Genomic DNA, 23,093 nt, shown 5'->3' with positions numbered 1-23,093 from the left:
GCAAGAGACTTGGTGCCTACGGATCTTCGGCCTTATATTTAAAGCTTCCCCTCCGCGTCTCCCTTTTCCGCTTGTCTCATTCCTCCTTCTCCATCTCCTTCTCCACTTCTATTTCTGGATTTTTTATTTATTTCTCTCCATCGCTAGCTCTAATCTGTTCCTAATTAATTTGTTGTCTGTAAATCACTACGTATACTACTGTTCGTGTTGCACATATAGCTAGTAGCTAGGCTGCGTGCCATCTAGCTCGTTACTGGATATTCTTTAAGTTTGTAGAGAAATTTCATTGAACAGGCGGTGGTGCAATCCGGCAAACGCATGGAAGTTGGAGGAGTTTCTTCGTTTCTGGGTGACGGAGAAGATGACAGCATCAAGGACTTGCCTCCCGGTTTCAGGTTCCATCCTACCGACGAGGAAATAGTTACTCACTATCTTATCCAGAAGGTGCTCGACAACAGATTCACTGCTGCCGCCATAGGAGAAGTGGATTTCAATCGGTGCGAACCGTGGGATTTACCGCGTAAGTTTCCTTGATTTCTTTCCTTAATTTAGCTTTCATCAAATATATACATGAACTGCTCCTGTTATGCTTTTACATCTCTGTCCTGGCTCCCTTATTTTCACTGTTTTCGAATTAAGAATCCTCAAACTTTTCTTGAAATAATTTATTTGAGAAATCATTTTCTTATCTGGTTCAAAAATCACAGATAGTTTTCAGATTCAGAACCGTATTTTAATTGTTGTGTGTGTATTTATGTATATATCTGTTATTATATTGGCTTTCTAATTAAGTACAGGCTCTGTTTGAACTGGATTGCGTGTTGAATATTCATTAATGACGATGACTTGCTTGGCTGGGCAGAGAAAGCAAAGATGGGAGGGAAGGAATGCTACTTCTTCTGCCAGAGAGACAAAAAGTACCCAACTGGGATGAGAACGAACAGGGCCACGGAAGCCGGCTACTGGAAGGCCACCGGAAAAGATAAGGAGATTTACAAGAAGGGCAAGAGCTCTCAGCTGGTTGGCATGAAGAAGACATTGGTTTTCTACAAAGGAAGAGCCCCCAAGGGCGAGAAAACCAATTGGGTCATGCACGAGTACAGACTCGAAGGCAAATTCTCTTGTTATAACTTCCCCAGGGACGCAAAGGTAATATATAAACCTCTCCATCTTCATAAAAACAAAGCATTTTTTGGGAAATAATTTGAGTTCTGATTAGAATGTGTTAAATTTTGATTTTGGTGCAGGATGAATGGGTTGTGTGTAGGGTTTTCGAGAAGAACAGTACCGGAATTAAGATAATTAGTAGTCATGTTACAGCGATGAACTCCATGGATGAGATTAACGATGATGATCTGTTCTTGGACTGCCCTTCGCTGCCACCTCTGATGGACACTGCTTTCTGCAACAACGAAATGAACAATTCAAGCTTTTCTCATGGCGGAAGCACTGAAATCAAGGAGACAGCAGCTTCTTCAGCGTCGTACTACCTGTCCTACGCTTCGAACCTGAACTACCATGGCCTGTTAAAGCAGGAAGAATGCCATCCCAGTAACCTGCCGGCGCCGGAGAACTCCATTTGCTACTCTCAAAGTCAGCTTCCAAATCCTGCTTTTCCGTTCTTGTTTCGACCCAGCTTCGAAGCTTCGGAAAGGCAACAATGCAGGGTGGAAGAATTCTCCTGTAACCAATCTGGAGTCAGCGCCGAGATGATGACGCCAGAGATCTCATCCACCGGAATTCCGAAGTCTGCAGCCATAGCCGGAAGCTGCAGCAAGACTTTCGAAGAAGGCCCGGAGGATTCTTCCATGGATTTTATCCGGGACTTCTTCTGAGATATAAATTAATTAGTGGTGAACTTAATTATTTGCTTTAATTAATTCAAACGCTTGCTCTTTGCTAGATATAGTGTTCGAATTGGGTTGTAATTAGCTTCTAGTAATTTTACTGTATAGGCATTCGTCATTTTCTGCACGAACATCTTTTCTCATTTCCATAATCCCCGTGATCCCTTCTTCTTTAATCCTTATACACATATATATTATATGTACGGCTGCAGAATTGAAGAAATAGGAGTTGGGTTCGTTGCTTGAATACGAATCCAACTGGGGAGAGAGATTTCACTTTCAAGTGAGAATTAGAAGGAGAAGACGTAATGAGAAGAGCAGTGTAAACGTTAAGGTTGACGAGAGAGAGAGATTGAAGAAATGGAGCCGGAAATGACGCAATAGATGCCGGCCGGGAAGGCTGATCTTGTGGGTGACGGGATCTCAAGGGTCTCGTGGAAGCCCAGTTTTCCGGCGCTGAGCTGTGAGAATATTCTCTCACAATCACATACTATTTTCCCGCGTTATTTAGAAACATCTGGCTTACACCCACACGCTTCCTTATCCCCCACAATTTAACAAATTTCTTTTATCTTATTATAACTGCTTTGAATTGAATTGAATCTTCTTACTTTTGTTTTTTGTTTTGAATTGAATTGAATTGAAAGACAACGTTGTATTCTATAAGATTTCGATTATGAATTTGCTTTGTTGATTCAACCCATTAATTAACATTCTGGGAATAGATTGGAGTTGCATGGTATTATTCTTTTTGAGAATTCTTTTAAACGCTAGCTGTTATATATTTTGTTAAAATTGTTTTATATTATACATACTCAAACATTATAATATTGTCTTAATTATATTTATTTATACTGTGCTATAACATGAAATTAAAATCTATCTCATACCACTACTGTTGTTGCTTCAACTTACACTAATCAATCTCCCTCAATCTCCTTTGGAAACCAAAGCTTTAAGTCACAAATTGTTCATCGAAACTGATAGAAAGTTATTGGACTTTAAAAGAAAAAAAAAAAAAAAAAAGAAGCAAATGATTGCTAATTAATTAATTTGGTATTAATTTAGTGATGCTTGAGGGGAAGAAGACAAGAGCTCGTTAATTAATCTTCCTAAATGATTAGATTCTCACAGCTGATGATTGATTGATGAAGAAGGAAGCTTCATTAGCATTCATATTAATATATGAATAAAGAATTTAATTTAATGGATTGAGGCTGGTTTGTTGCATCAAAACATGGGTCTGTGGCCACTCACGCCCCACCACCACCTTCTAATTAATTAACTGATTATTATATTAGCTAGTTTCTATTCTCCACTCTTAATTAATCTCAAGGTCTCAAACGCGCCCACACACGACACAACCATAAGGTAACAAACACATCCTTGCCTACAATTTTTTTTGCGTGGAAGCCATTAATTCTTATTATTATTATTATAGTTAACGAGGATAGGGATGTTAATTTTTATTTAATCCACAAGTCTTTAGTAAATTTAATTTATTTGAATTGAATATAAACTAGAAATTTTATTCAACAAGATAAATAAAAAATGAAAAAATATTATTCGATCCAGGTAATAGTATATAGGTAGGAAATGGGTATGAAACTTTCTTATCGATATTACCCAATTAGTCACATATAAACTAATTAATTTATACATATTTCTTATGTTATTTAACGTAATACTAATACATTTCATTATTCAAATATACAATGTTAAGTCATGGTTGGCTGCTAATTACTAAGCAGCCTTACCTTTGGAGGGTAGTTTACAATTAAAAACTATCCAATTGAATCATAATTCATCCTAAACAAATTGTACGTACACGGAAAGAATTAAACGCTGACTTTAAGAGTTTTAAAATTTTTAAAAGAGCTATTGGGTTTATTACTATTTTTAAAAGAGGGAAATTCTATTAAATAATTAATAATAATAATAATAATAATAATAATAATAATAATAATAATAATAATAATAATAATAATTAGATCTGTCATTTCATCTTTTTAAGTTCAGAATTCACCACCAATAATTTATAAGGGCTACCCTTTAATTTGTTCTAGTGTGAATAAAAAATAGATAATCTCTTATACTTGAAGTCACCTCGTAACCCATTATATTTTTCACTAAATTTATTCATCTTTAGCATGTGTTTTACTTCCTATACAATTTTATTTATAAAATACTTAAATAGCAATTAAAGGGTGATGATGTTTGAAAGCTCGATCTTACTTGGTTCGTGATATGACTGTTAGGGGTGTGCAAAAACTTCGGTGAGACCGAAGTAACCAAACCAAATCGACTGAAATTGTAGGTTTAGTTCTTTTTCTTTTTTAAATTTAGTTCAATTTTGTTATTTTTTTGCAAAAGTTTGATTTTTCAGTTTCGCATCGATTATTTGGTCAGAAGTAATCAAACTAATCAAACCAATCGATCTTAAAATGACATCATTTTGCATTTTATAGTACAATGTCGTATTGGCCCAGTGCACTGAAGTGAAGTTTGAAGAAAAAAATAAGAAAGGAAAAAGAGAAATTTAGAGGAGAAGAAGAATTGAACAACCCAACCAAGCCCCAAGCCAACCCTAACCCTTCGCCTTTCAATTTCGATAGACGATTGTCTTCCCTTCGCCATTAAAAGTTGACAGATAACTATCGTGACACCATCATCCCCATCTCTCACATTGCCTTTGCCACCTGGGTTACTTGTTTCGTCTTCTCTTTCACCCGTTGTGTGTTTCGCTTTCCTTTTCGCCGTCAACCATCGCTTATTTCACCTTCCTCTTCTCGATCCTGCGACCCACATACACATAGGTGAGTTGCAATTAGGGTTTTCATTTTTCAATTATTTTGGAATGGATTTTCAAGATTAGGCCTCAATCAAGATTACTCAAAGTGCCCTCATTTGTAAACTAATATTGATTGTAAATTTGTAATTTGTAAGTTGCACAAATTTATGCAGTTATGTTTCAAATAATTTTAATTTCTTATTGTTGTTATTAGTTTTTACATATATAAAATCAAAGTTACTAGGCCATTCGGTTTACAGATAATTTTTTGGAATTGCACGAATTTATGCAGCTAGTTTTTACATAAAATTTTGATTTTTGTTACTTGTCCAATCCATTAGGTTTTCCAGTTTTTTTGGGTGTATTTTGGTTTTATCGATTTGTTCGGTTTTTTGATTCTATCAATTCTTTCAATTTTTTCGATGTATTAGGTCTTTCGGTTAGTTCATTTTTTTTTATTTTTTTTCTATTTATTCAATCAATTCATTTTTTTTTTTGTTATCAGTCTATTTGATTTTTTGGTTTGTTCAATAAATTTGATTCGATTTTTTTCTCTAATATTTGATCAGTTCAATTAATAAATTTCAGTTAATTCAATAACCGAACCGAACCGATAATTTACACACTCTAATATGTATATCCTCTTTGGATTATCCTCAGCCTCTCAGGGTTGTCTAGCAATTCCCAGGCGCAAACTTATCTCAACGTGACTCTTCCTCAGGTGGAGTCTAGTTGCCTGAATGATTTTTCCATGGTCAATCTATTCACTAAACTTAAGAATGACATGGTACGTAGTTATACAATAAATAAATAATAAATATTGTATCAGAATCTTTGGACACCATACCTTTATATAAGTGGTCCGGGTAGCAAAGGCGACCAAGATGAGGCCACCTGAATGATCAATGTAATCCTTTGGATGGGTCGTGTGGAGAAGGGTATGGGCGCTAGCTTGGGCCCTAAGTCATCTTTGGGGTTCAATTTTCAAAGTTAGACTATTCTAATCCTTTTTTACGAAGTGAATTTCTTTATTAATAATTTGTCTTCTATTTACCACTACATCATACATCTCTTCCACGCCCTTCTGGCCGTGAGTCAGTATTTCAAACAAACATTAATTATTGTTTTCTTTCATCACATCTTGATGGAGAATGAAAGCTAAGACCTTTATACATTTGATCTTAATTCGAATCTCTCCCTAAAGAAAACCCCTCAAACGTTCCAATCAGACTTTTGCAGCTACATCCTTGATGATTTCACCAACCAAATCTCATTTATGATAAACCCTCAAATAAGTCAAAACTTAAAAATAATTTGTTTTTAGGGGTATAAGTGGAGAGAGTCGCTCACAAATATCTACTTGAAACTTGACTAATTGATCAGATCAGATTATTCAACCTTATTTATTTAGTTCATTAAACAAGTTTGACTTTAATTTTTAAGTTCATTTGGTAATTAAATGAGTTGAGTGTAAACTTTAAGATAATTAAAGTATTTATTTGAAGTATATTTTAAGAGAGCTAGGGCCCAAGCTATAACGTCCTAACTCATATTTTAAAAGTATATTGGAATACATTATGTTCTACATAAATATAAGTTGAAAATCAAACTTACAGTAACTTTTAAATTTAAAACATATGAAAATCATTTACAACTTATCTAAAAATCATTTAATATAAAAAAGATGAGTTCAAATCTTATTTTTGAGCTCTTTAGATCCAATATATAGCTCCTAAAAAACTAAGCATGCATTCTCTTTAAATCGTTTAATATAAAAAAGATGAAGTCAAATCTTATTTTTGAGCTCTTCAGATCCAATATAGATTGAACTTCTAAAAAACTAAGTTTGCGTTCTCTTTGTTCTTTTCAAGTCATTTTTAGTTTTTAATTTTTTAAAATAATAAAAATACATTTACTTTGTCATTTTTAAAAATATATTTTCAAAAACAAGAAAAAAATTTGTAAAGTAAATCCAAAACAACAAGATATTGTTTTGGTTGTTTTCAGTCAAAATAATCTCTAAGTCCAAAATATAGAAAACATGATTTATTTTTCATGTTTTGGCTCTAAAAAAGAAAAGAAAAAAAAAGATAAAAAATTCTTAAATTTTAAATATGAAATTAAATATTTGATTAAAATTTAAAAAAATACTATATCTATATTATAATTAAAAATATAGGATAGCAGATGATAGATTATTAAGTATATTACACATTTTATGTATAATAATATTTAATATAAATTATCACTTAAATATTAATAATTTATTATTTTATTTTAACAGTAAAATTTTATTAAAAAGAGTTAAATTTATTATTTAATAATCAAATTCATTGAATAAAACATCATAAAATAATTTTTTTTTTAAATTCTAAAGTAAACGTGTTTTCTAATTTTTTGTTTTAAGAAATATTTTTTTTTAAAATGAGAAAAAAATATATTTTTAGTTTTTTGAAAATAGATTATCAAAATAAAAAATTAAAAATAAATTTAAAACTTAAAATTAAAAATTAAAAATGCAATCAGAACGCAACCTAAATCATTCAATTCAATGCTGTGGCGCCCAAAATATTATCTCAGATTTTGACCCAAACAAAGGGAACCTCCAAGCAAATTCTCTCTATTGGTCTTGGTTAATTTGTTCTTTGTTCTATGTTCATGACCAAATTAACCCACCAAAAAGAGCGCAGAACAGAATTGCTGTGAAGTAATGTTGAAGATGACGATGACTTCTCAGCTTCCAATGCATCATATATATATGTCTTCTTGCTAAATTAACTTCTAATTTGGCCTATGAAACATATACATCGTATCGGTCAGCATTTCTAGTTATTCATCAGCAAAACAAATGAAACTTTTGCTTCAAACCGATACGTACTGCAACTCATAGAGAAATGAAGCAAAATCAAAGAGAGTCCTGATATATTATATAATAGCTACTGATGCAGACGATCGAGTACTTGATGCAGGATATATAAGTTACTCCTCCACATACGTACATACATACATGTGTGTGTGTGTGTGTGTGTATGGTGAAATTAAGAACCAACATATTTTGATTCTGATACACTTGTTCATAATGGTGCAATAGCGCAAATCACAGACACACACACATACTCGAAGATGATATATGTTATCTCCTCGATTAAATTTCGGTAGGCATGGGTAAAGCTTGCTTGAACTGGGTATGTCGTCGTTGCAGAATGGAGGACTACATGTCCATGCAGTTCATCATCGTCATCATCAATCTCATCCACGGTTCATCCCTTTAACCTGACCATCACTACTTTTCTTAATTCCAGTAATACTGTTCTTCTCAAAGACCCTACACACAACCCATTCACCCTGCACCAAATTAAATTACCCATTTTCTGATCAGAACTCAAATTATATATTTCCAAAAAATGCTTTTTTTTTTGTTAAAGATGCATGCTGCAGGACAGGAGAGGTTTATAGATATAGATAGATAGATACCTTAGTGAAGAAGTTAAAGTAGGAGAATTTGCCTTCCAGTCTGTACTCGTGCACGACCCAATAGTTTTCTCTCCCTTGGGAGCTCTACCTTTGTAGAAAACCAGCCTCTTCATCATCCCAACCAGCTCAGAGCTTTTGCCCTTCTCGTAAATCTGCTTATCCCTTCCCGTCCCCTTCCAGAATCCGGCTTCTGTCGCCCTGTTCGTTCGCATCCCTGTTTGATACTTTCTGTCTCTCAGGCAAAAGAAGTAGGCATTCCTTCTCTCCCGTTCTTTTTGGCTTTCTCTGCCACAGCCAACCATTAGCAGCCCCATCCATCCATCCAAAACACAACCCGGCTCAAATAATTAATAGAAGTAAGAGATATCATGTAAATATGTTGGATGTACACACGCGCACACACAAACACATCATCATCATCAAGAGCCTAACACAATTAAAGGTAGGAGATTAAATTAAAGGAACGTACGTACGTACGATGTAAATCCCAGGGTTCGCAGCGATTAAAATCCACTTCTCCTATGCCGGCTGCAGTGAAGTTGTTGTTAATCACCTTTTGAATTAGATAATGACACACGATTTCCTCGTCAGTGGGGTAGAACCTGAAACCTGAAGGTAAGTCCCTCATGAACTTGTCTCCCCCGTCTGCAAGACACGAATCTCCAGTTTCCATGAAAATTTCTGTATAGATACATAAAAGCTCAGGTAAACATCCAGATATATAATCTAAACTGGCTAGATCCCTTGAGATTTGTGATATTTTTCTTTAATTAAAGTTGGTTTAATTTTTTATTTTTTCATTTATGTCTCTATTATTATATTTTCTATTATATTTTCCATTTGTAACTGAAGTTTGACATTCATTTTTGGAATGCAAAGTGAAGTTTGGCATTCATTTTTGGAATGCAAAACATCATGTATTTAAAGTTTTATTTATAGCTTTTCAATTTTATTTGATTAATGCTATGTATGTATTCAAGTCCTATATAAATAGGACTTCATTTTTATCCTTTTGTGTAGTGTGAGTTTTAATGTAAGCTTTCATTTCATTAAGAAGAATTTATTTTTCTCCAAATTCTGGTTTTCTTCTTCTCACAATATTTTTCTTTTTTCTATCTCTTTGTCTAACAACTATATATACATGGAAAATTTACAAGCAGTGATTAACTAAATAAATTAGAAAAAAGAAGAACGAAAAAAAATAAGGAAACAAATGGTATCTTACTTATTACCTGGAGCTGTGATGGAGATCTCTGAGGGGGGAAAGAGAAAGCAGAGAGAGCTTAAAGGAAGCCTCTCCCTCTTTCAAGACCGCTTAATTTCTCTCAACCCCGTCAATGCAAGATAAGGAAATGTTACACGAAGAAATCAGGGTGTTAAGAGAGTAAGGTATGATGGTGTGATACGAGTGTGATTTTGTTCACCCTCATTTAACGGGGGTTAAAATAACTCCCGTGAAAACTAACCCCCCCATTTTCTCTCCTCTCTGCTTCCCTCTTCTCCTTTCTTCTTCTGTCTGCTCTCTGCTTCCCTCTTCTTCTCTCTGCTTCTCTCCCTCTTCTTTCCTCTCTCCCCCCTTTCCTCTTATTCTCTAGTCGTCGCTGCCTCTTCTCGCGCATCGACCGCCTCGCCTCGTCGACCGCAAGGCGGTGGCGTGATGCAGCAGCGAGGCGGTGCAGAGGCACGGCGAGGCGTTGCAGAGGCAGGGCGATGCAGTGGAAGGCGACGAGAGGGTCGACAACGGTGAGAGCAATGGAAGGGGAGAAGGGGAGAGAGGGAGAGAGAGGAGAGAGGGAAATGGGTGGGTGAAGACCCCCCAAAATGACCTTTTTACCCCTAAACTAATGGGGTAAAGTTACCTCCGTTAAAGGAGATGAACAAAATCGCACTCGTGTGATAGGGTGTGGGGAAAGGCGGATGGGCCCTGCTGGTCGTGTTTGTCATGCATCAAAATGAGACGTACGTGGTCATGAGGTGTCAAATGAGTCATCTCTCGTGCATTGATAACAATTGGTTTTCTTATATATCAACTTGCACGATAGCTGATCTCATTTCTATGTTAGCATTGTTGGCGGTGCCGCTACCCAAATAGATCTTGTAATTTCGACTCATTCGTGCTTTTGTGGGATGATGTGTTGCCCATGTTAGGCCAAGGCCAGCTCATCGAGCCCTGGCAAGCAGTGACATAACCACCAAGCAGAGGTGTTCGTTTAATCCTGATTGCAAAGAGACTAATTTGATCCTGATGGGAAAGAGATTAGGATTCTTAAAGTTCTCAAACCGGATCAGACCCTTTGATTCGATCCAGTCTAGTCTAGTCTAGTCCAATTGGTCAAGAATATATTTTTTTTTTCTAGATGAAATTGCCACTAATAGATAAATTTCTTGTAGTGTATGTATATTATTAATAAATATTATATTAATTACAACCGATTTTTGATCTTAGACCAGTCTTAGATAAGATCAGACTAAAAATTGATTGAAGCTTAGACCAGTCTTAGATAAGTTCCATTTTTATATTTTTTTATTGTATGCCAACTCATGCGTGCTTTCGAGGAATGACATGTGTTGCCTCTAGTGGGCCAGGGCCAATACACTAGGCTTTGGAGGGTGAAGTGGGCCCACCTAATTTCCATTATTATTATTTTTTTTATATATTCTGTGTTATTTTAAAAACTGGGGATTTATATTTTTGAATGTATAAAATTTAAAATAATATAAAAAATGTTATGTACTAAGTAATATCTAGCTCAAATTATTTCACCAATTTTGTCTATGCTTCTACCTCTTTAACAGTTGTGCTACTGCTTATCCCAATTCTCTTGTCATTTTTTGTATTCTTCTCGTACTTTTGAGTACAACATAGCACTCCATTACTTACATTCTCTAGCTCATTTATTAAATCAAATATAATTTTTAAATTCAATCTCTATTTCTTTTTAATTTAATATTCTATATATTTATTACTTTTTTTTATTTGTGAAATTTTATCCATTTTTCTTTTAATGTATTATAGTGATAAATGGCTTCAAAAGAGAAAAGTAGAACGTCTCCACATATGAATGGAGCTGTTTCCAAAAGAAAAATTTAGTATTTTAGAAGATTTTTTTTCTAATAAAGATGATCATGCTACTGCTAATAATAAGTTCGTTAATTTTTTTTCTCAAAAGTGGGCTATTTGGAAATTCAGATTCTATTATGAAAGGTATGACATGGAACTTAGGAAGTGTTGGACATGCTATTGTTCAATTGCACCTTTGCTTCAAATGTTAGCTTTTAAGATGTTTGGATAACCTATACTTCCTCTTCTTGTTGTGAAAGGAATTGGAGTACTTATTCATTTGTTTAGAAAGAATAAATTAACTTCAAAATATATATATATATATATATAGATACTTTGGTCTTTATTCATAATAATTTTTGTCTTTTATCAAGGAGCTCACCTCCCAATATTATGACGAGAAGATAAATATATGAGATGTATGTGAAGATGAATTTGAGAATATAGAATATGTGAGTGTTCTTAAGTTTACTAATTTCTCATTGGATGAAATAGAGTTGGAGACCATACTTTTTGACGAAAATGCCAATAAGATTTTTTTTAAATTTATTGTTTGTTTTAATTAGTAAGTAATAGTTCATAGATGACAGAACTTATATTTATATTTGTTTGAAAGTATTATGAAATTTATCTTTATATTTATTTGAATAATGCATTATAGAATTTATGTTTATTTTTAGATTGAATAATATTTTTTTATATTAAAAATTATATTTACAAAAATTCCCCTATATTTTTTTATTTATGCTTTTACTCTACATTTTTGTTTCTTACTTTTTTGAAAAATATCATTTCCCTATTTTCATTTCATATTGAAAACATTTTTTTATTTTTGTTTATGTTTAACGTAGGTTACCTTTGCAATCTCACTGGCTTTGGGAGCATTGGAATTTTGATCTTTCTCATGGGGCTTTGTCTATTAACTACATGTGACACTAGGAAGATAGGATTTAGAGTTTTGGCTCCTCTTCCTCACATCGAAGTGTAAAGAGTAATATCAAGAATTCACTAATTAAACAAGAATACTTATCTCAATATGAGAACATTTTTTTGAAAAACACCACAAAAGAACACCAAAATGTAAGTCTATAGTCTATCGACCATGAAGTTGTAGTCGAGTTAGTTCTTTTGTTTGTACTCTGTTAGTCTTAATGGTACAATCCATATTTTGATGATAACAAAATATTTTGGATATATAATTTATAATCTTAAAAACATTTTTATGATAATTGATATTCTTGAAAGAGATCCCTTGATACTATCATTCAAAGAATAATAGTGAGTAGTCGATTAGCATCCTTAACTAATCGATTGAAGTTGATCAAAGGAAAAAGAATAGTAAGTAGTCAACTAATCGACTAAAGTTAGACAGAAAATCAAAATTAGGGAAGATAAGAGTTGAAGTTGACAAGTTGTCCTGAGTTAGTCAATTAAAGCCAATCAGAAACTAAGTTCATCTTTAATTGTTGCCTTGCATCTAGTGATTTCAAGGAATTTCTCAAAAGCGTGAGTAGTCGACTAGTGATTTTTAACTAGTCGATTGAAATATGCTAGTTTCTTGCCTTCTTAGATAGTCTTAACTAGTCGATTAGTGCTCTACTAACTGGTCGACTAAAGTCCTACAAAAAATTATTTTACATTCTTTAGTAAAACTTCTAACCTTATTTGACAATAAAAAATGTACCAATCATCTTTTCATATGATTTTGTTTACACGTATACTCCTTAAATGTTTGATTTATCCAGCCTTTTGTTATTAAACCATTAAACTAATTAGGTCAAGCAAAAAAATTTCATATTTAGTAAAGTAAGTCTATAGTGAATCACTGCCATCTTTCACTAAAATAATTTTTATCTATCAGAGTCAATCTTTGATTTATTTTCAAATCTATCATTTCTCTTTTGGTAGTAAGTAATTATTAGCCTTTGACATGCTAGTAACTTTTTCTAAGTTAAAAATATGATCTTATAGTTTAATGTTTTGAGAGTCAAAATCCTGCAAAGTTCAAGACATTTCTCTCAAAGTGAAAATGACTTGACACACCATTTGAATTTTCAACTATGCTGAAGTTCCACTTCTCCAAAGGTTATGATGATGATTTTTGAGATCGATCATCACGTATCATCTCTGTGAATGGATCTCGGGAATCGGACCTTGAACTTGGCGATGTCGGATCTCGGTGATAGGACCTGCAAGACAACGGAGTGGCGGGGCTAGAGTCCCCCAGGGTGGACTCCGACGTTTAAATTAGTAGAATAAATGCAAGTCATAATAAATGTAAGAGTTGTAGAACTTGGTCATATCTGGTGAGAACTTTTGTCTTTTATATGCAGACCCGTTATGGGATACTCGAGATAAACCCGTGATGAGCGGGGGCACGACTCCCGAGGATCTCGGTCAATTTGGAACGAGTCTTGCGGCCCAGGCCAAATTTCTCGGGCTCCGCTCCGGATTGTTAACTTGCCACGTGTTAGTCTCTCAAGCGATCCACGTGGCGGGTAAGACTATTGGCGCGTAAGGATATTTTGATAATTTCAGGTGGTGCCACATCGGGATATATATAAAGTTTTTTTAGAAGTCTTTAACAGCTAATGGTTGGCTCTATTGAAGACATTTACAACATTGAATATAGATCACAAACAAGAAGAAGTGTGTTAAAGCGTTGAAGGCATGAAAATCTTGGATCTCATTGCTCACGTGCTTCTTTATATCTATTTGAATAAGATTTGTAAATCAGTTGTTATAATTTTGATCCAACCTTGTGTGAAAGGATCTGATATTTATTGTGAGAAAATTTTTCTTGCTTTTAGAGTAATTCTTGTTAAGCAAGCTAGTTGTATTAAGAATTTTTACTGCCTGTTTTTAAGTTAGGGTTTACGTTATCCTTTACTATAGTGAAATTCTTAAGCTTAGGCATAAAGTAGGAGGTAGGATTTAGAAAACTGAACCTCTATAAATCTCTCATGTTGTTTGTTGTTGATCATTTATTGCTTATCTTGACAAGTTTCAAATTTAACACAAGGTTTTGAAAATTTGTTAAAAACTTGAAGTTTTGAAAATCATTTGAAAATTTTTAATCTAATTCACTACCACTTAGGTCAGATAGTCAAGATTTGGTCTCTATTTTGTTGGTTTTGCCATATAAATGTAAGGATATTATGTATGGTATTTCATCTCCCTCGACTTCTCCCCATTTTTTGGAGTTTCCCTACCTCTTCCTCTGTCCTCTGACCTTGAAGCTGTGGCAGGCATGGTGGATCCCCTATTTGTGCTGGTTACAACCCTTTTGGGTTAAAACTAATACAGTTCGCCCACTTGCACGGCACTTAGATTCTACCCATGCCTGTCTCCCCATAGTTCAACCTAGCTAGGTTCTTGCAAATTGTCTCCTCCTTTGTCGGCTTGTTGCAGTCTTCTGATTTCAGCTTGCTCTCCTACTTTGTTCGGGCACGATTAGCCTTTCTTTTATGGCCTTGGCCCTTGACTATAATGCAAGAAAAAAAGAAATCCCATTCTGTCGTACTTAGTTCTATGATGACAAAACATCAATTACGCTGCCTATTGGTTGGCCATGTTGGTAGAGTCAAAAACTTTTTTGAACTTGACATGCTTTACCAAAGTAGTATCTTTTTTAAGGGTTAATGTAGTCTTAGTTTAGTAGTAAAATAAAGATCCCAAGAACATTTAGGTCCCAATTCAATTCTTCAATTTATTCTTGTTGCACCCACCTTACGTTTAGCTTACGATGGACTAATTTTTCCATATTATCTCTTCTAGAGGCCAACACAAAGACGTGGCAGTGGGGGGAGGCTAATCACACCTCTAATGCACGGAAACGTTAAAGATGGCCCGATATGTTTTTTTGGCCGTTTCCATAATTTGCGAAATTTTTGAGGGCGTTTCATAATTACAAAAAACTTTTAGAAACGTGTTTTTCATTGGAAACGTGTTTCTGGCTACCAAATATGGTTAAAGACGGAAGAAATTTTGTCTCTAACCAGCAAATATATAGATATATATATTATATTCTTTTAATCTTCTTTTCCTTCTCTTCAATTTTCAATCATGTCGCCTTTAGCCCTAATTTCCAAATTCGAAGATCGCCTCACCTCAAACCTCTCGTCCTCGTTCTCATTCTCATGTTTGTCAGTTGTCGCCGTCGATTTTAGGTGATTGCTTTTTGCTCTGTGCTCATATTGCCGTCGATTCAAGCCTTGATAACCGAGAAGAATGAGAGAATATTTGGTGCTCGATCTCGCTGTTGTTCCTTCTCGTAGTCGTCGCCGATTACTCCTTGGTCGATGCTCATGCCGTTGTTGATTTGAGCCTCAATGATCGAGAGGATTGAGAGAATACGGTGTTCTCGCTATCATTTCCTCTTGTCATCACCATCGATTGCTTCTTGCTCGATGCTCGTGTTGCCATCGATTGATTCTTACTTTGTGCTCGTGTCGTTGTCAATTCAAGCCTCAGTGACCAAAATCATTGAGAGAATATTCAATGCTCTTGTCGTCATTGTCGATTGCTTCTTATTGGGTGCTCGTGTTGTCGCCGATTGCTCCTTGTTTATTAATATTTGTTTGTGTTATGTTTGAACTCTTTTTTATAATTTTTTATATTAAAAATTATATTTACAAAAAACCTTTATATTTTTTTAATTTACACTTTATCCGGCATTTATGTTTCTTACTTTTTTTAAAAAATATCATTTTCTTGTTTCCATACAACCTAGGATCACAATATCCCACTGAAATCATTTTTTTTTTTTTTTTTTGTATAAGACAAAGTTAAGCCCATTTAGCCCAATATTTAAACACAAGTTTTCCCTATTGGGCCACTCAAATAAAATTTTTGTATTAGACAAAATGAAGTTTTAATTTCATAAACAACATTACTTAGTTTATACTAAACAATGTTAATGTGCCAATTCAAATATAATGATTATATGACGCATACCCTATATATCAAGTTGTTATGTTGAAAAAATTAAATGAATGAATTTTACATCATTATATTTAAGTTGTCATATCAACATTACTTAAAAGATCAAAATTCAGGCAGAGTGAAATCCCAATACATAAACATGAACTTCAAAACCAAACCCAACTTTAAGCTAAAACCCTAAGCCCAACAATAGAAAGTCATCTTCAGACTTCAATCTTCTTCGCTAGCAAGCTACATGTTTTTTCTTTCCAAGTTTCAAGAAATTTTTGTCTCTCAAGACCCTCCTCTACCGATTTGTTTGAGACCCATTGTGGGTGTGTTGCCGATCTCTTAAACGATGAAGTCCCAACTTAGATTTAGGCCGGTTCAATTTTAGAAAATATTTTTAATTTATAATTTTAACTTTAGAAATAAAAATATTTAAATATTTCATATTTTAAAGACTCATAACATTTATTTTAGAAAATTTAGAGAATATCAAAGGAGATGTTGGGTGTTTTGTATAAAGTTATAGAAATTTAGAATTAAAAAAATATATTTTTTAAAGCTAAACAAGCCTAGACTTTTTCTGTCCAGGCCTTTTCTCAAAATCAACAGAGCGATCGAACATTACGACTTTTAGATCAATAAAAATGGCATATAGGAGAGATGATATGTTGTCTTGCTCGATGTTGGGTGTTTTGTATAAAGCTATAGAAATTTAGAATTAAAAAAATATATTTTTTAAAGCTAAACAAGCCTAGACTTTTTTTATCTAGGCCTTTTCTCAAATTCAACAGAGCCATCAAACATTAAGACTTTTAGATCAATAAAAATGGCATATATATATATATATATAGGAGAGAGGATATGTTGTCTTGCTCGATGCGAGCTAGCAGGGGAGGGTGTGTAGGTCCCACCCCCATGGGACCCATGCCCTTCTTTCTCTCAATTTGTTTACGTTAAGAAAAATTTATGCTACTCGACACAAGTAACATAAAAGTTTCGTATATATAAATACAAAAATGTTAGAAAATGAGAGTGTGATTTTGTTCACCCCCTTTAACTAAGGTGAAAGTGACTCCCGATTAGTGTTGTGGGGTTCATCAATTTTGAATGCTTCTTTCTCATTCTCTCTCTTCTCCTTTCTCATTTCTCTTCTTTCTTCTCTTTCCTTTTCTTCTCCAACAAGCCTCTCGCTGTTGCTGCCACCACCAACTATCTCGCCTTGCCGCTCGCACATCGACCACTGTTGCATCCTCCTTTGTTGTGGAGAGGTGGCGAGGTGGCAAGGTAGCAAGGGGATTGACGATGAGAGGTGGTTGCTAGAGAAGAAAAGGGAAGGGGAGAAAGATAGAGAAGAGATGAGAGAGAGAAATAAGGTGGCTTTTGAGAGAAACCCACCCTTTCCCTAAATGACTTTTTTACTCCTATACTAACTGGGGGTCACGTCCACCCCAGTTAAAGATGGTGAATAAAATCGCACTCGGAAAATGAAAAAAATGAAACTGATTAAGATGAGTTGGCACATGGGTATGTGTGCTAGAGTAAAGACAAAAAGATAAAAGAAGGCAATTAAGTGATGAATGAATTTGGATTTTGGAATTTAGCTAGCCCTTTTCATGCCCAGAGGTGAAATTTTCATGCCCATTTGGTTTATACACAAAAGGATGCATATATTTTGACTATGAGAGCGGAGCAATATTTACATATCTTATGTATACCATTGCTACTCAGAATATGGTTCAATATTACTGCAAATGTAAAGACTTGGAGCGATAGTTATCTTACACCCTTGATTTGCCACTCCAAATTGATCAGTACTGCAAATCCTCTAAGAGTCGGGCCCAATCCTCCTCCTCCTCCTCTTCTTCTAAAGGCTTGCTGCAGCTTTCGCCCATGGCTGTCTTTGAAACATGATCCGGAGAGTAGAAAATTGAGGAGTTCTCGGGCGCCATCATCAGGTGATTGATGCAGTGCTCATAAGCTTCTTCATGCTTTTTCAGGCCATCTTCAGTCTGCTTGGCCAAGCAGGAGAGGTCAGCCACTGGCTCCTCGGTTTCGGTGTTTAAAGGGAGGTTTTCCAGCTTGTTGCAGAGAGGAGGGTCCAAGACCAAAACCTCATCATCAATCTCCTTAGTCCCGGGGCTGCTGTTCTTCGGTTTCGGATAAACCTTACACACAACCCACTCATCCTGCACCCATAATATATGTAAATAACACATTCTCACAATTCATATTACTCAGGCCACAGGACGATGATACTTTTACTACTGGGGGTAAGTTTTTCCTTTGGTCCCTCCTTTGCGAGGAAGGAGCAAAATGGCAATTCCAACCGTGCTTTTGGAAGATTGACCCCAACGCCCCAAATATCATTATTATTTTTGTGGGTAACATGTGGATGTAATGAAAATATACCTTTGGCTTTGTGGGGAAGTTGGAGTGACAGAATTTGGGTTCGAGTCTGTACTCGTTCATGATCCAATCAGTTTTTTCTCCCTTGGAGCTTTTCCCCTTGTAGAAAACCAACGTCTTCTTCAACCCAACCAATTGAGAGTTTTTCCCAGTAGTGTAGATCTCCTTGTCTTTTCCGGTGGCCCTCCAATACCCGGCTTCCGTTATCCTGTTTGCTCTCGTCGCCGATGGATGCTTTCTGTGTCTCCGACAAAAGAAGTAGCATTCCTTCTCCCCCATCTTTGATTTCTCTACACAATCAAGCAATAATAGATTACTCAAATTTAAATTATTTCCATAATTGTCGTGAATTTATGAAAGCAAAGCACAAAGATTAAAAAGGCTAATTAACCAAGGAAACTTACGTTGTAAATCCCATGGTTCGCAATGGTTGAAGTCCACTTCCCCTATAGCAGCGGCAGTGAAGCTGCTGTCGTTCACCTTCTTCACGAGATAGTAAATCACAATTTCTTCATCTGTCGGATGGAATCTGAAACCGGGAGGCAAGTGCTTGATGTAGTCTTCTTCTCTATCCATTACAGCTGAAGCTCCGATTTCCATGAGGCGAATTAATTTCTCTGCAGATTGAAAACGAAGCCTCGGGTAATTAATTAACAACCATAACATAAGAACTAGAAGATCTCTCACAGCCTATATATATAGCCATATATGGAACCCACAGGGTAATTACACAGAAACTAAACAAATTAAGAAGAAGAGAGATCGAGAGAGAAATCGAGAAAGGGTATGTACTTACTATAACTAAACAAATTAAGAAAAGGAGAGATCGAGAGAGAAAGGGTATGTACTTACTATTTGGAGGGCGGAGATCTCAAAGAAGAAGAGTTTGAAGAAGAAAAATGAAGAAAGGGAATCAACGCAGAGGCGACCTCCTATGTTAGCTGATGCCTCTCTTTCTCCGCCTTCGCCATCTAAAAATAAAGAAATGTCAAGAGCAAAAACTTGTGTTAAATAAGGAGTTTGGCGTGAAATGGTGGTGGGGAGACGGCGGATGGGCCTCATTCATCACGTTAGTCATACATGAAACTAAGACGTGGCATGAGATGTCAGCTGACTAGTGTCACGCACTGACAACTGCTTTTTCTTATCGGCTTGGAAGGTAGCTCAGCTAGTTTTGGCATTAGTCGTGTTTGAGTTTAAGTGGGCTCAGCTCGCATGGCTCTTAGGCACCGCTTATATAGGTCGTGGCATTTATGCCAACTCAAGGAAGCTTCCATGGGATGACATATACTACCCTTGGTGCGCCAAAGATAGCTCATCGGGCTTGCTGACACAGGAGCGAACCCACCAAGTTGTTGCTTCTCATGCAAGCTTTCGTAAGATGATACGCGTTGTCCTTAGTGGGCCAACGCCAGCTCATCAGGCCTTGGAAACTAAAGACGGACCCACCAACTTGCCATTTCTTGTGCAAGCTTCCGTGGGATGACACATGTTGCCCCTAGTCCTAGTGGGCTAAGGCCAACTCGTCGAGCCTTAGCAAACAAGGGCAGGCCCACAAAGTTGCCATTTCTTATGTGAAATTTTACATGATGACATATCTTCCCCTAGTAGGCCAAGGCCAGCTAATCAAACCTTGGAAGGTAAGGATGAACCCACTAAGTTTCCATCTTTATTATTTCAAAAATACTATTTAAACACTCACGTTTGATATTTGTGGTGATACTCTACATTGTGTCTTATATTATGTATCATATTGATGTAAATATACGAGACATTATGTAGTGTTAACAAAAATGTCAAACTTGAGTGTCTAAATAACATTTTTGTTATTATTTTTACACTACAAAAAAAGTTAGATATAGCGACCAACTTTAGAGATTGAATTAGAGACCAAATTTAGAAAAAATTGAAAATTTATACAAAATCAAAGACGGAATTAGAGACGGAATTCGAATTCCATCTCTAATTTAAAACACGAAATCCATTTCTAATTCCATCTCTGAGTGTAGAAAAAGCATCAGAAATGGAATAATTTCCATCTCTAATGACAAAAAAATCATTTCCTTTCTAATTCTGTCTCTAAACTTAAAAAGTAGTTAATTCCATCTCTAATGCTTTCGATTGTTTTAATATTATATTATTTTTCCTATCTCTAACCCAAATATTTTAGAGACGAAACTATTTCGTCTTTGGTAATTCCAAATTAGATCTAGAGATAAGTCTAGATGCTAGAGCTATGGAAGATGCTAGTGTTGTGGAAAGATTGGAATCTAAAAGATTTGATGACTTAGATATCCCAATAGCACTAAGGAAATGGGTGACATCATGTACCAAACACCTTCCAATTATTTGGGGTATTCACACCTATCTCCTCAATTTAGGGCTTTTACTATTAGCATTGATAACATTGTAATCTCTAGAGATATATATCATACATTACAGGATGAAAAATAGAAGGTAGTAGTTATGGAAGAGATGCAAGCTTTAGAAACCAATGACAACTGGGAGATTGTGAGACTACTTGATGGGAAGAAAATTGTGGATAGCAAATGGGTATTGTGAAATACAAGTTAAATGGGAGCATTGACATGTATAAGGTTAGACTAGTAGCCCAAGGTTTCACACAAACTCAAGGACTTGATTACAAGGAAACTTTTTCCCCGATAGCCAAGCTAAATTCTATCTGGGTGCTACTTTCATTGGTTATCAATCTAGATTAGAAATTATACCAGCTGGATATCAAGAATGTTTTCTTGAATGGTGAACGAGAAAAAGAGATATATATGAGAATACTACTTGGCTTTGAGATGGTAGATACAAGGGATAAGGTATATAAACTAAAGAAATCATTATATGGTCTTAAGTAGTCCTCTAGAGCATGGTTCAAGAAATTTAGTGATACTTTAAACAAGCTTAGATACAAGAAAGGGCAAACAGATCATACTCTAATCATAAAACTTGAAGCAAATAGAATAAGAGCAATCCTCATTTTGTATGTGGATGATATTATCATCACAAGAGGATAACAACTGAGAAGTTGAGAATCTCAAGAAACAACTAAGGAATGTTTTGAAGTGAAAGACTTGGGTGAATTTGTTAGTGTTGTGTCTTTATGCTAGATTTGGATGACATTTAGCGGGCTTATTTGTAATGCATTAATTGTATTTTTGTATAAATCAATAAATGATAAGGTTTTCTTCATTTATATTTTCTCCAATCAATTATATATATGAATGAGTCCCTAGATCTTCTGTGTAAGAATCTTATTTTCAAGGTGTTAAGACTGTGTGACAGGATTCTCTGGTAACATAACTTCTTAAACTATTCCTAGTCCTTAGATTTTTTGGATGGGGACTCTAATTAATCAAGTATGGACTAGCATAAAGGTTACTACCTCGTTCAATATAGGGTAACTAATGGGAGGATGGTGTGTCACATGCATGACATGAGATGTCGTTAGTAGACCTGTGGGTGGTCGTTGGGGAATGATCAATCGAATGTGATGCTGATGATTGACCACATGACATGGTGGATAATGGTTGAGTCATCAAATTGTGATAATGTATTGATCCTTAGACTTGAACCAGCACGGTTATTTTGTGTATTGATGTGTGGGATTTGCTAATGAGTTAAACCATCCAATTGGGATGTGAGAACGTTTATCTATGTGGTTTTGTATTGCTAGCATATGGAGACAGGTGCTAGGTGAAAGTGAAGCAAGATCGCTACGGGGCAAGCAGCGTAGTTCAAAATTTTGAACCTTACCCCGATCCCGGCGATTGGATCAACGTCGAAATTAAACAATCACATACATAATAAAATAAATCTAACCTTTAGATTTTGAGTCGTTTGCGGATTTGAGCCGTCCAAGTGTCCGGCCTCTAACTTGTGATACGCGGTGCGCGTCCGTAGGCGAGGAGAGCGGAATGGGAGTGCTAGCTCCTTCTCCTAACAAGGCTTATGAATGGACGGGAAAATAATTGATTTTCAACTCTTGAAAACCAACAAAATAAGAGGCATCATTTGGGCATCCCATAAAGGGCTATTTATAATGAAGCAACCTCCTAGGGTTTTTCCAAACCCTAGGGGACATGGATTGGGCTAGCCCATTAATCCTAGTCCAACTAGAAATTAAAGTGGCCCAAATTCATTTATAAATATGTGGCCCAAATCTAATTCAAGCCCAAATAATTAATATTTAATATTTGGCCCAAATCTTATTTAGCCCAAATATAATATTTATTATTTAATATTTGACCCAAATCTAATTTAGCTCAAATATTTAATTTAATTTAATATTTGGCCCAAATACTTTATTTGGCCCAAGCATTAAATTAAGCCCAAATTATTAAATTAGAAACTTCTTTCTAATTTAATCATTAAGTTAGAAACTACTTTCTAATTTAATCAATTGCTATTTTAGGAAACTTTTTTCCTTTATGACGACCCTTCGTCATATCGACGTCATTTCGTCTGTTTGTTCTTTTCCCGTGAGAACCTACGACGGCACAACTTCTTGCCGAAGTGTCCCACTTAACCATACGTCCGCTTTCCTAGTTTAAGCCAGGGACCGTGCCTATTG

The 23,093-nt window shown here is 35.3% G+C and overlaps 2 protein-coding genes across 2 annotated transcripts; one reads left to right on the top strand and one right to left on the bottom strand.

Annotated features, from left to right (window-relative positions):
- The first annotated feature begins 52 nt into the window (after nt 1-52).
- LOC127789756 (NAC domain-containing protein 87-like) lies at nt 53-1,965 on the top strand. Its single transcript, XM_052318725.1, has 3 exons — nt 53-520; nt 863-1,149; nt 1,248-1,965. The coding sequence occupies exons 1-3, from the start codon at nt 319-321 to the stop codon at nt 1,833-1,835; spliced, it is 1,077 nt and encodes a 358-aa protein (XP_052174685.1). The 5' UTR covers nt 53-318; the 3' UTR covers nt 1,836-1,965.
- Nucleotides 1,966-17,913: 15,948 nt separating this feature from the next.
- On the bottom strand, nt 17,914-19,111 carry LOC127790903 (NAC domain-containing protein 87-like). Its single transcript, XM_052320634.1, has 3 exons — nt 18,916-19,111; nt 18,515-18,801; nt 17,914-18,291 (listed from the first exon to the last, which is right to left on the bottom strand). The coding sequence occupies exons 1-3, from the start codon at nt 19,109-19,111 to the stop codon at nt 17,914-17,916; spliced, it is 861 nt and encodes a 286-aa protein (XP_052176594.1).
- Between the last annotated feature and the right edge of the window lie 3,982 nt (nt 19,112-23,093).

Source organism: Diospyros lotus, chromosome 14 (assembly GCF_014633365.1).
Source record: "Diospyros lotus cultivar Yz01 chromosome 14, ASM1463336v1, whole genome shotgun sequence".
Classification (NCBI taxonomy): Eukaryota; Viridiplantae; Streptophyta; class Magnoliopsida; order Ericales; family Ebenaceae; genus Diospyros; species Diospyros lotus.
This window is presented reverse-complemented; position numbering and strand designations above follow the sequence as displayed.

What these genes read in the sequence shown, in the direction of transcription:
- LOC127789756 (XM_052318725.1), top strand. Translation starts at nt 319, where the DNA reads ATGGAAGTTGGAGGAGTTTCTTCGTTTCTGGGTGACGGAGAAGATGAC. An exon ending in CGAACCGTGGGATTTACCGC is followed by an intron (nt 521 to 862) that starts GTAAGTTTCCTT and finishes TTGGCTGGGCAG; the next exon opens with AGAAAGCAAAGATGGGAGGG. An exon ending in ACTTCCCCAGGGACGCAAAG is followed by an intron (nt 1,150 to 1,247) that starts GTAATATATAAA and finishes ATTTTGGTGCAG; the next exon opens with GATGAATGGGTTGTGTGTAG.
- LOC127790903 (XM_052320634.1), bottom strand. Translation starts at nt 19,111, where the DNA reads ATGGAAATCGGAGCTTCAGCTGTAATGGATAGAGAAGAAGACTACATC. An exon ending in CGAACCATGGGATTTACAAC is followed by an intron (nt 18,802 to 18,915) that starts GTAAGTTTCCTT and finishes TTGATTGTGTAG; the next exon opens with AGAAATCAAAGATGGGGGAG. An exon ending in ACTTCCCCACAAAGCCAAAG is followed by an intron (nt 18,292 to 18,514) that starts GTATATTTTCAT and finishes TTATGGGTGCAG; the next exon opens with GATGAGTGGGTTGTGTGTAA.